Source organism: Lithobates pipiens, unplaced genomic scaffold, assembly GCF_037356315.1.
Source record: "Lithobates pipiens isolate NorthernLeopardFrog02 unplaced genomic scaffold, aLitPip1_a1.2 Scaffold_19, whole genome shotgun sequence".
NCBI lineage: Eukaryota > Metazoa > Chordata > Amphibia > Anura > Ranidae > Lithobates > Lithobates pipiens.
In genome coordinates this window covers 512,434,203-512,451,867 of record NW_027507764.1, presented here as the reverse complement: position 1 = coordinate 512,451,867, position 17,665 = coordinate 512,434,203, and the positions used below count along the sequence as shown (strand labels likewise).

Sequence of the window (17,665 nt, the reverse complement as noted above, 5' to 3'; positions counted from 1 at the left end):
CCAGATGGTCCCTGGCAGTCTCTATGACCTTTGGAGGCCGGATCTAGAGATTAGATCTGGGGACTTATAGACCCCATATCTCGCTGTAAAGAGGGCCTGTCATGCCCTATTCCTATTTCAAGGGATATTTACATTTGCTGTAATAGAATAAAAAAATAAATGTCAAAGGGAAGGTGTAAAAATTAAAAGTCAAATAAACAATAATAATTAAAAAAAAAGTAAGTGCCTCCGTCCCTGCATGCTCGCACGCAGAAGCGAATGCATACGTACGTCATGCCCGCGTTCAAACAGCGTTCAAACCACACATGTGAAGTATCATCGCGAATGTTAGAATAATAGCAATAATTCTAGCCCAAGAGCTCCTCTGTAACTTTAAGGGTCGGTTCACACAGGGGCGACCCGTCAGACGACTTAGCCGCCTAACAAGTGGTGTCCCGCTCTATGCAATGGAACCGTTCTAATCGGAGCGACTCAAGTCGCTCCGACTTAGAAAAAGGTTCCTGTACGACTTTTGGGGCGACTTGCATTGACTTCTATACAGAAGTCATTTCACAAGCCGCCGCTAAAGTCGGATCCCGGTCGCCTGAGGCAGTCACGCTGCAAGTCGTGCTGCCTCAGTGTGAACAGGCTCTTAATATGTAACCTGTAAAATATTTTTAAAGTGTCGCCTATGGAGATTTTTAAGTACTGAAATTTGGCGCCATTTCACGAGTGTGCGCAATTTTAAAGTGTGACATGTGAGGCATCTATTTACTTGGCGTAACATCATCTTTCACATTATAAAAAAAATAAATAAACAGGCTAACTTTAGTGTTTTTTTTTAATTCATGAAACATTTTTTCCCCAAAAATTTACTATTTATTACCTCTCCTACTGTTTCTGAGTGGGGTTGGTCTCATGCACGGACAGTGGAACATTATTATCCCCTGTGGTGGGGCTACCAGCCTTTTGTCTTGAAGTGTGACTTACCAAATGCCGGTGTACACCAAATTAGCTGAATGTCCACTACACCTATGCCAGATGCATCCTATAAGTGTCTACTAAGCCTGTCTCAGTCTTACATTGTTCAGTATGCTTATAGGTCCTTTTGATATCTTTCCCTCTGAGAATTTGTAACACCTATTGGGGGGATTGCGTATTTACACTCTTATATAACGAAGGGATAAGATATATCTATTGTTTAGTCCCATGGACGCTGGGACCCAATATCTGTTACATACTGTACTTAATATGAAATTGATTTCACAAAACTGGACACTAGGGGTTCCTGCTATAATATATTTAACACCCAATATTTATGGAACAGAGGCTTTGTCCAGTTGCTTTTAGTCATTGGCTAATATATATATATATATATATATATATATATATATTATAAATTTGCAGGTTTTTTTCTGTGTTTTGAATACACGATAGTTGATTATTTTTAATTCTCATGCTGCTAGCATTAGTAAATAGATTGGAAAGTATATCATATTTACTTGTTTTCAACCTTTTTTTTTTCTACATTTTTCCAGTTACTTCCTGGTTTCTTGCCTAGGCAAATTATGTCATACATCCCAGGAGTTTTAAGGAGGGGAGGAGAGGTTTTCTCAGCCAAGCACACTCTCTTGCTTGCATGCTTAAGCTAAGGGCAGATGGACCCCAGGAAGTAAATGCTACACGAATCATGTCCTTACTCAAGACGGCCATGGCCAGAGATGCAAGGGGGGTTGTTTTTCAAAGCGATTTCTCAACGTAATAAATTATAGTAATATGGATGGATGGGGGAGTTTGCTTTGAATATTAAAAATGAATTAAATAGTATTTTTTGTTTGTGGGGCTCAGATGCAGTGAAGATCTGCTTTACGTACATCATTTTAAAGGGCCCTGCAGTAAAATGAACCTGTCACTCTACCCATTATGGGTGAAGTACGGGTTAACTTTAAGCTATATTTTATTGGACGCAGCTTAGTTCCAATTTCATCTAAGCAAGGACAGCTGCAACAGCAGGATAAGCAGCTGAAAACCTCAAATTGTTGCCTTTATCCCCACTGGAAACTTATCAAAAACGGTGGAAAAATCAAACTGCCATCCTAAAGCACAAGGAGGTTATTAATTCATATGATGAAATGTACAAGGCATGAATAAATTATAACACAGCTTCTAAGTAACAATGGTGTAGCTCTGAAGCTGAATTGCACCATTTAGAACTTGCTTTGATATTGGTGTATGTTCAGGTCTATTTTTAGGCCTTTCTGACCATACTTCTGTAAATCTGTCAGCTCACAATACAAAACAGGAGAAGTGGTTCAAAATACCAAAAGAGACTGTGCCTGCTTTATCCGCTTCAGAAGATTTTACCCCCTTCCTGAACAGAGCACTTTTTGCCATTCGGCACTGCGTTGCTTTAACTTACAATTGTGCGGTCATGCGATATTGCACCCAAACAAAATTGGCGTCCTTTTTTTTTTTTCCACAAAAAGAGCATTCTTTTGGTGGTATTTGATCACCTCTGCAAATTCTATTTTTTACTTTTTGCTAAAACAAATATTCCCCAAAAAACGAAAAAATATATTTTTACTCAGTTTAGGGTGATATGTATTCATCAGTTCCATGGGAAGGCAGGGAGGCACGCACGTGCCCCCTTGTGGCCAAATATGTTACAGACGTAACATGATGGCGATTCGCGCAACTGAGCCATGTTGCCACAGTTCAACTGCGGCGGCTAGTTGACAAGCGGTTAAACTGCACCCCTGGGCCTGTGGATTTGCTAGAAAATGAAATGTAACTCTATAATCTGCAGCATTAAAGACAAACTCCACACAATAATTACAGTAATATTAATCATTAAACTGTTAAAATGAATTTAAGCCCAAAGTGGTGAAGAGTTCCTGTCTTATAAAGAATATCCAGAAATTGTGCCTATGCAGTCCCCCATAATTAAGGGGCTTTTCAGGTGAATGATCTCCCAAAGAAATGTCACATATTTGTTTAAAATAATGCAATTATTTATTTGCATTAGGCTATTCTACAAACAGTAGTCTGTATTAAAAAGATCAAATTGGCCGCATCATCATTAAAATCTACAAAACCTAAGTAATACAATCCCATTTAATACATCACTTCAGAACCCTTCCACAGCCCCATAATCTATTAAAGATCCTCTCAAGGACCAACAGTTGTTTCAAAACCACACAAAATTAGGAATACAGAGGCATAAATCAGGGGTATGCTTTGGACTGGTTCCTTGTCTCAACCCATTTTGCTTAAAAGATTTTTCCAGGAGAAATGGGTGCTCACAGAAAAACCCTGTATCCAAATAAACCTCAGCACATGGGAACCATGTGAAGTCCCAGATGATAGACCCACCTCTAGGTGTTCCAGTAAGGGCAGAGGGATTAGACTGATGCATATGTTGCAACCCTATACTGGATGTTTCTATCAGTAGGACCCTCAATAGTCTTTATAGATATAAATCGAATCAAATGTAGCTATACAAGGTATGGGAAATTATATTATGATAGGGCACGTACTGCCCCCAGGATATCTGGGTCTGCCAGAATAGTTAAAAATGTCCTGTGCTGCAATCAGGGAAATATCCATGACAAATGTACCTTTACCTTGTATTCCTGACATGTGATTGTGTCTAGGTACTCCTAATTTCTAGCCTTATAGATGCATATCTGCAGTGTGAGATCATCTAATGCTCTGCTACCTCCGACTGTTAAGCTGGATTCACACCTATGCATTTTACTGCTTTAGGAAACCATGTTAAATAGGCTGTAGTGCAAATCTGCAAAATGCAAAAAGCACAAAAAATGCATATGTGTGAATCCAGCCTAAGTCTCAGGAAATTTGGAGTGAGATTTGGTGAATTCACTACTGTGCTGCTTATTGTTCTCCTAGATGGAATAAAAGCTGCATCTGAGGACCTGCAGTGCAAGGATCTCCAAGCTTAAAGCGGTCTTTTTTTATAAGAATAGTAAAAAAAAAAACTTTAATATCACTTTAACTGTGCACTTAGGTCTAGGGGGACAGTTTACTTCTGGAGCAAAGGGGGATGCCATTTGCCAGGGGAACCGAGGCTAAGGTAAGTACAACTTACTGCCCCTATACAGAAATAACCCTTAAAGTATGATGTGCAGCCATACTGCATACCAAACTTTTGCTTTTCCCGGAGTTGGGATTTAAGATAAGGCAGCTGACAGGGTGGTAATTGTCAGGCCTTAGGTGCCCACTGTCCTCTGAAAAGAAAAATAAGGATCAAGTATCAAGTGTAAATCTTTTAACCACTTGCCTACTGGGCACTTTTACTCCCTTTCTGCCCAGACCAATTTTCAGCTTTCAGCGCTGTCACACTTTGAATGACAATTGCACTGCTGTACCCAAATGACATTTTTATAATTTTTTCTCACAAATAGAACTTTCTTTTGGTGGTATTTAATCACCACTGGGTTTTTATTTTTTGCTGAACAAACAAAATAAGACCAAAATATTTCATGGTTTGTTATAAAATTTTGCAAACAGGTAATTTTTCTCCTTCACTGAAATGCGCTGATGAGGCTGCACTGATAGGCGGCACTAATGGGCTCTGATAGGAGGCAGCAGTGAAACTGTGCCACCAATAGCCACTGATAGGCATTGGTAAGCAGCACTGATGGGCACTGTTAGGCAGCACTGATAGGTGACACAGATGAGGAGGCACTGATAGGCACTGAATGTCAGCGCCAGTGGGCACTGATTGGTAGTAGTAATGGCCTGTGTCTATGGACCTTCATCTGGTGTCGCTGGCAACAGTTTAAGAAACTTCTGAGATCATTCAGAATTCATTTGACTGGCAGTTGGCCTCCTACTGACCTGCATCATGTGGGTTTTGCATTTCCAAAGGCTTGTATGGGAATACAAAACCTGCTCAAAGTGAACAAAAGACAGCTGACATAGGGCCTTAGTCAAATTCAACTGGACAAATGTTGAAGACATTTCCCAGCTTGACCAATACAAATCTATGGGAATGAACAATCTACAGATGCAGGTCAAATTTAGCTCTGGAGGAAGTCAACTGCAAGTAAAAAGCACCTGTTAATAAATTCTAAATGAGTTCTAAATCCCCTCAAACCGATGTCAAGCTGATGCCACAAAGCAAAACCCATTGATATGTGTCCTAAATCTAACAGGACTATGGTAATTTTCAGATGACTTTTCTGGTTTTTGCAGCAGTCAGAAAAAATCCGGGTAACGCAAGGTACAAGATGGAAGAAATTCATGAGATAACCTGGAACTAGAGTGGATATGCATTGGACATGTTTATTATTTTTTTTTACCATGTATGAAAACAAATTAGCACTATACAAATATTCTGCAATAAAATTTTTTATTTAAATGAATGAGTGTATAACGTCGGTGATTGATAAAATATCTCTGTTTCTTCAAAAGGCCACACTATGCTACGCTATCATATTCTGCCTATTTTAATGAATACTAAAACACAGATATCTTGTGCCCCCTCCTGGCCACAGGAGAGTATTGCTTATTGAACATGTTTTAAACCACAAAAGTTAAGATGTGATAAAAGGGAAAATTACGATATTAATGATTCATTCATCTGTCTTTTGTTTATTTCTATATAATGGTAGTGCTTTCAACTCTTACATTATTTATTATTTCTAAAAGAATTTTTCATTTGCACATCCAAATTTTTTATTTCACAGTTCAAATGCTTTAAAATTTCATTTAACAATATGAAAATCACGCTCCTTAAACTGAGCGACAGAGCGATCCCCCGCTGAGCAGAGCAGGCTTCGTACATGGACACGTCTGTGTGAAGGAGCCCTTAGGCTCCTTTCACATGAGCATTTCGCTGGTCCATTTTTCATTATCTGTTGACGGATGAAAAAACAGACAATGCATCTCTATGGAAAAACAGATGATCATCTATTTACATTCATTTAGATTCAATTCCATCAACATACTTTTTTTGGAATGGATCACACCCCTATTTTTCTTCTGTTAAATAAAATGTAACAGACGAAAAATGGATGTAAATGACAAACGGTCTGTTTTGAATTTGTTTTTGCATTGGTAGTGGATGTACTGATGTACAACTGATAAGAACCTGATGAGAAACTGATAAGAAACTGATGAAAAACTGAATACATGGATACGTTTTTTTTGTGGGCCCTTTCACACGGACGTGTCCGTGTATGGGCTTCATTTTGCTCAGCGGGGGATCGCTCCATCGATCCCCGCTGAGCAGGCAGATAACAGGTCCTTCTCTGCACACTGTGTAGAGACGGACCAGTCAGAGCGCTGCTCTCCTCTATGGGGGATCGGATGAAGACGGATGGTAGAGTTAGACATGTCACCGCTGACATCCTTCGCTCCATAGAGGTCTATGGAGCGCCTGTTCAGGTCCGCCTAAAAAACTGACAGGTGGACCTGAACGGTCCATCCGTCAGAAAGAGGCCTTTGAAAAAATGTGACTGAACTGATGAAACAAACGGAACGCTCGTGTGAAAGAACGCTTACTTGACTGTATGGCCCCTTTTACACTAGGCGGATTGCGGCTGCGATCCGCTTGCTCAGCAGGGGAACTCTCCACATATCCCTGCTAAGCAGGTGGATGACAGGTGTGTGTCCACTCCACTCATGCAGAGCGGACACAGACACTCCCGCTGCATGTAAACGGACCGCCTGTCATCTGCCGGACACATGGCGAACGTATCCTCATCTGTCTGTTTTTGGCAGATCGAATTGAATGTAGGCGGGTGTAGACAAACACATGTCTGTTTACACCCTCCGCTCCATAGAGAAGAATGGAGGTTCCGCTCAGGTCCACCTGAAAAACTGACGGGCGGACCTGATCAGAATGTCTGTGTGAAAGGGGCCTATAGCAGATGGCAGCTGACCAGTCTAATAGAAACCAGAAGTGGAAAGAAAACATTGGGACAAGGATCCCTGTCCTCAGAGGTAGCACACACGTTTACACCTACAGGCAAAAGAAATAATAACCAAACAAAATAAAACCCAAACCGATGGTTTAAGGATCCCTTTCTGCAAGCCGGCCCTTTTTCATGTAATACTGGTTAGTAGAAGGCATCCCAATGGGAGCTGTGACAATGAAAGGGGTTCTGGGACTGTAATTTCTGATATTCCTAGAGAAAAACTATTGCTATTTATTGGTAACCTGCTTAGTAACATCATTAAAGTGGTATTAAAACCAAAACCAAAAAAATGATATATTGCAGCTTACTAACCATTAGATGTGGTGGCTGCATTCATTTTCTTAAGCTTTTTCCCTCTGTTTTTACCAGGTGATCCAGCCAGTAACACACCTCCTGTATGAGAGTGCCCCCACTCTGGATGAATGAGCACAGGGTGCATCTTTGGACAGCAGCATGGTTTATCTGGGGGAGGGGAGTGTTAGATGCACTAACAGATTTAGATACACTAACAAATTGAAGCTGAATTCCAGCTATCACTTTGTAAGCAGGTACATCAGTTTCTTTCCTTTTCGGATAAAGGATTTAGGCCCTTTTCACACACACGAACCTGTTTGTTTGATCAGCTCAGTCATTTTTTTTTTTTTAAAGAAAAACGTATGAAGTTTACATCAGTTTTTCATCCGATTTTCATTTGTTTTTCTATCAGATTTTTACATCTGCCAGCTAGAGTTCTTAACCATTTGAGTCCCAGAGATATTCTTTCATGCAAAAACAGACTGTTTGTCCGTTTACATGTGTTTTTTTAATGGAAGAAAAAAAGCGTTTTAATCCATTCCAAAAAACGGATGTTGACAGAAGCCGATGTAAACAGACGTAAATGAATGATCATCCATTTATATCAGTTTTTCCATTGAAATACCTTGATGTCCATTTTTCATCCGTCAATGGATGGATGCAAAACGGCCAAACGGTCCGCATGTGTGAAAGGGGCCTTCAATAAATGAATAAAAGCTGACCATGTCAGTTTTAAATGGTTTGTCTCAACTCTCTAACTGCTACATCTTCAAGACAGCTTGTTTTGTTGAAAAAACAACAGGCTTACTGGCCAGACCATCAGATGAAAATAAAAGAAAGAAAGCCTTAAAAAAAAAGAAAATGAATGTAGCCATCACATCTAAGCCCTTGTACACATGGTCGGACATTCCGACGGAAAATGTCCGATTGGACCGCGTTGTCGGATAATCCGACTGTGTGTGGGCTCCATCGGACTGTTTCCGTCGGAATATCCGACAGACAAAGTTTTAGAGCTGGGCTATAAAACTTTCCGACAACATGATCTGATCAGACTTTGTCCGATCATGTGCAGAGAATTCCGATCGGACAAAGTGCCACGCATGCTCAAATCAAATTCCTAGACCAAAGCTATTGGCTACCAGCCTGAACGTAGTCCCGTCATAATGAAATAACATCATCACATTATGTACGATCAGATTTTCCAACAACTTTGTCCGACCGTGTGTATGCAACACAAGTTTCGGACAAAATCCGTCTGACAAATTCCGATGGATTTTGTTGTCGGAATGTCCGACCGTGTGTACAAGCGCTAAGAGTTGGTAAGCTGCAATATAATAAATGTTTCCTATTGGGTTTAATACCACTTTAATATCTGCGAAGGCATCAAGGATTTATTAGTGCAGGAATCACAAAATACATTTCTGTCTGGAGTTCCAATTTAAGGTTGTATTTTTTTTTTAATTTGGTTAAACCCAAAATATGACTGCGTCCGCTGTGTTATGGCGTGCCAGTCCTGCACAGTACTCATGTAACTCTGTAATGCCAGCTTTTTTTTTTTTTTTTTTTTTTATAACTTGACTAATGTTTAAGAAAAAAAAGGATATCAATTGATAAATGGCAGCCTCCCATAAAAAAAGCACACTTTATCAAAACGTTTTAAGAGTTGAAAAGCATTTTGTCTCTCAGGAATTGATAGGTTCTGTTCATGAAAGTTGAAAAGCAGAAAATGGTCGAACGTAACTAGAACTTCAGGCAAAGAGCTAAATAAACAGCTAGAATATGTATGTATGTATATTCTCTTTACCTGCTAAAGGATTTGTAATTCTGTTCATCCAGATTTACACATATAGATCACACTACACAGGCAGGCAAGTGACACATTTATTTCTTGGTTTAGCAATGCAAATTGTCACCTTTCAATCTCCAACATATTATTTGGGCAATTAAACAGCATCATCATGTCTGTCCAATTAGCAGAAAGTGGAGCCAGGAAGTTTCTGGGCTCCTTCATATTATGCACTCATCATGCTTAAACACAGCATGTTACCTAGCTCATTAAAGTGATTGTGAAGTAAAATGTTTTCTAAAAAAAATAAAATAACAAACATTTCATACTTACCTGCTTTGTGCAGTGGTTTTGCACAGAGCAGCCCTGATCCTCCTCATCTTGGGTCCCCCACTCGCACTATGGGCCGGTTCCCCTTGCCGAGTGCCCCCATAGCAAGCCGCTTGCTGTGGATCTCGTGCATGCTTGTTCCCGAGTTGACTCTCTGAGTTCATAAGACAAAGAGAGCAGCCCCGTCCCCTGCTCCCGTCTCAGAGGCTGTGATTGACAGCAGCGGGAGCCAATCAGGAGGGAGAGACCCGGCCGGGAGAGCCTCGGGACTCATACACATTTCTGGAGCGAGATCGGGCTTAGGTAAGTATTAGGGGGGCTGAGAGTGGACCTGCACACTAAAGATTTTTTACCTTTAGCCTTTAAAACCACTTTAATTTTGAATGGGCTAGCAAAAAACCTTAAAGTGGATGTAAACCCGGTTTATGAAATTTGAGCTAGGCACATATATCTGCAGTGTTTTTTTATCTCTCTCCAAAGCCCTAAGTCCTGTGGCTTTCTCCTGCTCCGTTCTTCTGTTATCACCCCGATAACTTCTGCCAAACGTGATAAAACCAGCCTGAGATTTGTGTCAGGGTGGGTGCTATAAATAGATTAGCAGACAGCTGGTCAATTCACAGCCCAGCTCTGCAAGTCTCTGCCTATAAGGAGAGGGGGGTGTGTGTCTTTCCTCCAATCAGCTGTCTCACAGTATATGGCAAGACTTCCCTCCCCCTGTTGGAACAGGAAGAGAAAATTCTAACAGGACGTGCACTTTCTAAACAGTATATAAAGATGAAGACAGCAGATATACATGTAAAACTTAAGTAGGGAGATTTGTGTATCATCTGAGGCTGTTCACATCACTGGATATATGTGAGGGTTTACATCCACTTTAACACACAGAGAACAGGACAAAGAGAACTGCAAGGTATGACGTGTGTTGCAGAGCGCTGCAGTACAGCTGCACTTCTGCCTACTGTAATAGTGTTTTGGGGTGTCATTCAAAATAAGTGTCACCCCAATCCAGTGTCATACACGCATTGGTGTTCAATGCAATAATTTGCACTTTACCAAATGTTGCTGTAATACGCCAAGGGGGCCTAGGGGCTTTTTCAAACTAGTGGTTTGAAGGGGGGGGGGTCCGCAAAACCTCACAGTTGAGTAGCACTTTTACCGCAACCCCCAACCACCGGGGGTGTACACATGCTGTAGCAGAAATTATACCCACTATTGCTTTTGGCAGGTGTAGCACCCGCCAAACATGACCCATTCAAGTGCATAGGCCACTCTGCAAGTGCAGGACAAGCATGTGCAATACACCTGGTTGCACTTTGCTAGTGCGGGGAACAAGGGGCTGAAGCAAACGCTGAGAAGGCGATACTACGCCTCCTTAACCCCTGAAAAGATCTCTGAAGAGTGATCCGAATGTACTAGTGTGAACGAGCCCTTAGGATAACTTGTCATGAAAAAAAAAACATGGAGCATGCGACTGCTGACCTTTCCTTATGATAATAATATCTGCCTGACACAGAACAATTTTAAAGATCAGGATATCTGATTTTTCTCTGAGTTTCCTGCCAATGAATCAGAAGCCAGTAGGTCTGTGTAAGTATTTTAAGACAAAGGTCAGCAATGGCAGCCTGCCATTTCTCTAATGACAGGATTCCTGTAAGTCTGAACAGGAAGTTTTAAAGCTCAACCAAGAAGTAGAAAAGTGACTATCCAAAGCTGTGCAGTGTGGAAAATATATAGAAATCACAAGACCAGCTAAGAAAAAAAGTCACAAGTCTTTGTCTGGAGTTCCAGTGAAGTCACCAAGGTCTGCCTCCCATGTGTATGGCTCGTACATGCAATTTGAAAAAGAAACTTTAAAAACAGAAAGTTTGAAGGGTCAATCCAAAAAGGCCTATACATACTATATAGTTAGGTCACTGCACACTATGAAACAAACTACACTGCACACTATGAAACAAACTACACACCACACAGAACAAAACAATAAAGAGGAAGTGTGGGGTACAATGAGAACATATATATTCATTCATATGATCATTTATGAAGCTATAACTGCAATTATTGTACAGAAAAGGGGTAAATAAAGAAACTTTCTAATTTGTGATAAAGCATCAGTTGACTTCCCACGGGACAGTAATCCTTTACCATGTAGTTCCTGTTATGGAAAAAGGACTCTCTCCTCTTTTTCATATTTCGTAATTGGAAACAAATGAAAAGCCCAACAAGGAGTGTGAAATACATTGATAAAGGCTACAACGGTGGATGGAGTTGAAAAGGAAGCTGCAAATATTTAGGAGCTTGGGGAATATCAGGAAAAAGCCAATATCCGTTTTAAGTGGGTTTATTGGAAGATCAGCCTTGAGGCTGGGTTCACGTATAAGCATGCAGTGGCTCACAGCAGGAGTCTGGTGCGGCTCCGTTCACCATTTCAGGTCCGATTTAGCACAAATTTTTGTCTGAATTCGGACCTGAAACCAACCAAAAGACGCACAGGGCTTCTGTGCCATTCGTAATGGAGCAGCTGTGGAGATGTGTGAACCAGCTCCATAGATAGCTGGTCACAATCTCCTGCTGTGTGAATTGGATGCTGGGAAACACGCATACATTTCTCAACAGTGTTAACCAGCCTCAATCTTTGCCATCCACCTGATCCACCTGTTGTTAATCAGTAGGGATGAGCTCTGGCGTAATCGTACAGCCCACGTGCAGAGCCCCCACCAGGAGGACAGCACTGCGCTGCTCTAATCACAGGCAGTGAGACATTTCCCGATTTCTCCAGCCGCGCATCAGGACATTGGGGGTTATTTACTAAAGGCAACTCCACTTTGCACTACAAGTGCACTTGGAAGTGTAGTTGCTGTAGATCCGAGGGGGACATGCAAGAAAAATAAAAAACAGCATTTTTGCTTGCACATGATTGGATGATAAAATCAACAAAGCTTCCACTCATTTCAGATCGACCCCTCAGATCTAAAGCGACTGCACTTCCAAGTGCACTTGTAGTGCAAAGTGGATCTGCCTTTAGTAAACCAACCCCAATGTCTAACTGCCTGTGATTAGCACGGTGCAGTGCCAACTTCTTGGCGGGCTCTGCACACGGGGAGTGCAAACACGCCTGAGCTCATCCCTATTAATCAGCATTGCAGCTCTGATCTCTGCTGGACACACCTGCCCTCATTAGTGGACACTAAAGCGAGGCCACAGCTTCAAGTCCACTCAGATCACCAGATATTATTTGCTCATCTGTCCGACGACTTACACAGCTCTATCCTCTGTCCTACCTGGTGTCCAGTGTTGGCAACAAAGAGGATCTCATAAACTCTGTGACATTGACCCTTTAAGCTATGTGCACATCTCTATTTTTTAATATAAGGTCTAGAAATGTTTATTATCTATATATTTAGGAGATGCAGTGCTGGACCAAACAACATTACAGGAGGCACCAGGCCTTCTTATTTAGGTCTACTTTAATATATTGTTGCCCCATGGTAACGGCCGATTTGTTTTCACACAAATTAACAAATGACATCTTAAGAGGTTAAGTAACCTCATAGACTTATTTTTGAGACAATAATATAGTTCTGTTCATAAATACAAAAACGATAAAATGATACCATCTATTTAGATTCATGAGAAGTAAATGGATAAAGGTTAAATATCACAGCATGTATTTTTAATGTGACCAAGGATGTTTATAACACATTAATAACTTAAACTTAAAGATAATGGCCTTTCTAGACCAGCAGGGAGCTTAGCTATGAGCATCTTTAGAACCCACTTGAAGCTCTTTTCCTTGCATGTCCCTTGGCTGCCACCGTTCATTGTTAGCTCAAACCATTTATTGTTAGTTTAGCCTTTATTAAGAAAGAACCACTGTTGAGCATTCCTTCCGTCTGGTCACTTACTGATCAATCAGTTTCTAGCAAATATTTTTCGGGAGGCAATTAAAAAATCAAAGCAGCAATCTAATAAGTTGCTATGGGAAACACTAAACTGTACTTGTGAAAGAGCTTCCTAAATGTCCATTTATTTATTCCATAAAGGTCATTGAAATCATTAATTCATAAACAGTTGCTGCACTACAACATCATTATAGTATCTTTAACATCTTAATTCCAATAGAATATGTATTTTCCATTATACTGTCACACTTCCCCTATAGTAAGTTCTTGGTGAAGCCTTAGTCCAAAATCTGAATCAGTAAAACTTGCCTTTTCTCCCATTCACAGGTGGGCTTTGCAGTTTCTCCTCATAATCTTTATCAAAAATAGACATCAGTTATTAATATATAGCAATCCAACATGGCACACAACATAGAACGTTGTTCAATAAGGCACTGTGCAACAACCAATCAGATGTGAGTTTACCAAAGCCAGATTTTTGAAAGAATGATTATTTTAATTAAAAATGATATTTTTTGCATTTTGCCTTACTGAATAAACAAACATACTGGACACAGTCCAAGGCTGTGCATGGAAACACCAAAAGCCACAGAATAAACTGAGAAAACATAACATGGCATCTAAATGGTTGCCATAGGCAGCATCTCAATTTTTTTCAATTTACCTTTAATAAATCAGTCCCAATGGACATGAAACCTCCAACAGTATTGGTGAAAAAATAAGTGGCAAAGAAGGCAGAGGTAGGCAATGGCCTATTCTTTTTCCAGTCTTGGAGGTTTTAGTTTGTTTCAGAAGGGTGTTCATATGTACTCACTGCCTGGCCTGATCACCCATCATCCAAACCCCACCCTTGTCACCTATTTGCCCTCCCGACAGCAGATTGTATAAGGCAGGGGTAGGCAACCTTTGAGAGATGGATATCTACTTGCACAACACTGATGTAGTCAAAGATCACCGGGCATAGTGTCCCCCCCCCCCGCCCCCCCAAGAAAAAAAAAGACAGGAGGACCGACTTTTTTTTTTGATGAATTATTTTTACTACATAAAATAATTATGTAGAGAATGCAGGGTTCACCAGTGCATTACGCTCAGGGTGCAGGGTTTAGGAGTGCATTGCGCTCAGAATGCAGGGTTTAGGGGTGCGTTACACTCAGAATGCAGGGATCAGGAGTGCGTTGCGCTCAGAATGCATGGTTTAGGGATGCATTATGCTCAGAATGCAGGGATCAGCAGTGCATTATGCTCAGAATGCAGGGTTCAAGAGTGTGTTGGGCTCAGAATGCAGGGTTTAGGGGTGCGTTGCCCAATGCAGGGATCAGGAGTGCATTATGCTCAGAATGCAGGGATCTGGAGCTCAGAATGCAGGGTTTAGGGGTGCGTTGTGGTCAGAATGCAGGGATCAGGAGTGCGTTGCAGTCAGAATGCAGGGATCAAGAGTGCATTGCGCTCAGAATGAAGGGATCAGTAGTGCGTTGCGGTCAGAATGCAGGGATCAGGAGTGAGCTGTGCTCAGAATGCAGGGATTAGCAGTACCTTATGCTCAGAATACAGGGATCAGCAGTGCAGGAGTGCAGAGAGAAGGAGATCTACTTGAACAACACTGAGGAAGTCAAAGATCACTGGGCATAGTGCCCCCCCCCCCCAAAAAAAGACAGTAAGACTGACTTTTAATATAAATTTTAAAAAATGAATAATATTAAAAATATTTTTACTACAAGTATGCAGAGAATGCAGGGTTCACCAGTGCATTACGCTCAGGGTGCAGGGTTTAGGGGTGTGTTGCGCTCAGAATGCAGGGTTTAGGAGTGCATTGCGCTCAGAATGCAGGGTTTAGGGGTGCGCTGCCCTCCGAATGCAGGGATTAGGAGTGCATTGCGCTCAGAATGCAGGGTTTGGGGGTGCGTTACACTCAGAATGCAGGGATCAGGAGTGCGTTGCGCTCAGAAGGCAGGGTTTAGGGATGCATTATGCTCAGAATGCAGGGATCAGCAGTGCATTATGCTCAGAATGCAGGGTTCAAGAGTGCGTTGGGCTCAGAATGCAGGGTTTAGGGGTGCGTTGCCCTCAGAATGCAGGAAATGAGGAGTGCATTGTGCTCAGAACGCAGGTTTTAGGAGTGCGTTGTGGTCAGAATGCAGGGATCAGGAGTGCATTGCGGTCAGAATGCAGGGATTAGCACTGCCTTATACTCAGAATGCAGGGTTCAGGAGTGCATTACGCTCAGAATGCAGGGTTTAGGGGTGCAGTGCACTCTGAATGCAGGGATCAGGAGTGCGTCGTGCTCAGAATGCAGGGATTAGCAGTGCCTTATTATCAGAATGCAGGGTTCAGGAGTGCATTGTGTTCAGAATGCAGGGTTCGGGAGTGCGCTATAATCAGAATGCAGGATTCAGGAGTACGTTGCGGTCAGAAAGCAGGGATTAGGAGTGCGTTGCGGTCTGAATGCAGGGTTTAGGGGTGCTTTGCGCTCAGAATGCAGTGATCAGGAGTGCGCTGCGTTCAGAATGGAGGGATCAGGAGCCCTTTGCGCTCAGATTTCAGGGATCAGGAGTGCATTGCCCTCAGAATGAAGGGATCAGGAGTGCGTTGTGGTCAGAACATAGGGATCAGGAGTGCGTTGCGCTCAGAATGCAGGGATCAGCAGTGCCTTGTGCTCAGAATGCAGGGTTCAGGAGTTAATTGCGCTCAGAATGCAGGGTTCAGGAGTACGTTGTGGTCAGAATGCAGGGATCAGGAGTGCGTTGTAGTCAGAACATAGGGATCAGGAGTGCGTTGCGCTCAGAATGCAGGGATCAGCAGTGCCTTATGCTCAGAAAGCAGGGTTTAGGGGTGCGTAGCACTCAGAATGCCATGATCAGGAGTGTGCTGCGGTCAGAATGGAGGGATCAGGAGTGCTTTGCGCTCAGATTGCAGGGATCAGGAGTGCATTGCCCTCAGAATGCAGGGATCAGCAGTGCATTATGCTCAGAATGCAGGGATCTGGAGCGCGCTGCACTCAGAATGCAGGGATCAGCAGTGCATTATACTCAGAATGCAGGGATCAGGAGTGTGCTGCACTCCGAATGCAGGATTTAGGGGTGCATTGCGATCAGAATGCAGGGTTTGGGGGTGCGGTACATTCAGAATGCAGGGATCAGGAGTGCATGCAGGGTTTAGGGGGGGAGTGGTGATGTGAAGGGTAGTAGAGGACACTGCTATGGGGGTTACCCCACCCATAACAGTGGCCTCGGCCCCCTTCACACCCCCCCCCACACAAAGTGGTGTCTTCTGCCCCCCTTTCCCCTATAGCAGTAACCCCTGCCCCCCTTCCCTCCCCTCCCTCTCCCATAGCACAGTGTCCTACCTGTTTCCACAGCGGAGCCCGGGAGGCAGCACAGTTCTGGACAAAGAGCGGGAGCTCTTTTCACATTAGCAAGCTGGTGATTGGTTGCTTAGGACCACCCTGTGTCCTAGCAACCAATCACCAGTGGTTTAACATAAAAAGTTAATTTGGCTGGCTCCTCCCCCCGCCCTCAGTCCTGAGCTGTCTTTCCTCCCGGTCTCCGCTGTTCACAGCAGCTGAGGAGACTGGAGGCGGGAGGGAGAGAGAGAGCATGGGACATAGATGGTGTGGCAGAGCCGTGGAGGAGGCTGGGAGGGGAGACAAGGACTGGCACATAGAAGGCGGGGGGTGGCGGTGCAGGAACTTGTTTGCAGTCTATCGGTCACCTACCCGCGGTCGACAGGTGGACCACGATCAACGGGTTACTGACCCCCGCTATAAGGCATTAGTCACCTCAGGGTTTAGTTTAGAAAAGGTGTAAAACTTCTTGATTTCTATTATTTTAATTATCAATGGGGGAAAAAACGGCCCCTCCGCTCCTCCCAGGACCTCCTGCTTTCTATCTCCCTTGTTACCTCCTCCCATGCTCGCCTTCAAGACTTCTCCAGAGCCTCTCCCATCCTCTGGAACTCCCTGACCCAGTCTGCCCGATCAGCTCCTACCCTGTCCACCTTTAGGAGATCCCTGAAAACTCATTTATTCAGGGAAGCCTATCCCACACGCACCTAACAACTGTCCCTGAGCTACCCCCATCAAATCATTCTCTGCAGCTATTACCTTTTGTACCACCCCCTCCCTTTAGAATGTAAGCTCTACGAACAGGGCCCTCCTGTACCTTTTGTATTGAACTGTACTGTAATTGTGTTGCCCCCCCTACACATTGTAAAGCGCTGCATAAACTGTTGGTGCTATATAAATTGTGTCTAATAATAATTATATATATATATATATTTATTTATATAGATAGATAGATAGATTGATCTCTCTCTCTCTCTATATATATTATTATTATTATTATTATTATTTTATTTTTTTTAACACTTATTTGTGTTATTTATTGGGGCAGCCACCTTAGCCAAGTTTAGAGATATAAATGACTTCCTACTATAAT

The 17,665-nt window shown here is 42.5% G+C and overlaps 1 protein-coding gene across 9 annotated transcripts in view; it reads right to left on the bottom strand.

The window, feature by feature from the left end:
* The window catches only part of RIMS2 (regulating synaptic membrane exocytosis 2), a 982,185-nt gene that overhangs the window by 195,391 nt on the left and 769,129 nt on the right, over positions 1-17,665 (bottom strand). Inside the window, exon 16 of one of the 9 annotated variants that reach the window (XM_077493156.1) lies at positions 13,105-13,107. The exons of the other annotated variants lie outside the window; for them this stretch is intronic. Coding sequence (XP_077349282.1) covers positions 13,105-13,107 — 3 coding nt within the window. The remainder of the gene's footprint in view (positions 1-13,104; positions 13,108-17,665) is intronic. 9 annotated transcript variants of the gene reach the window in all.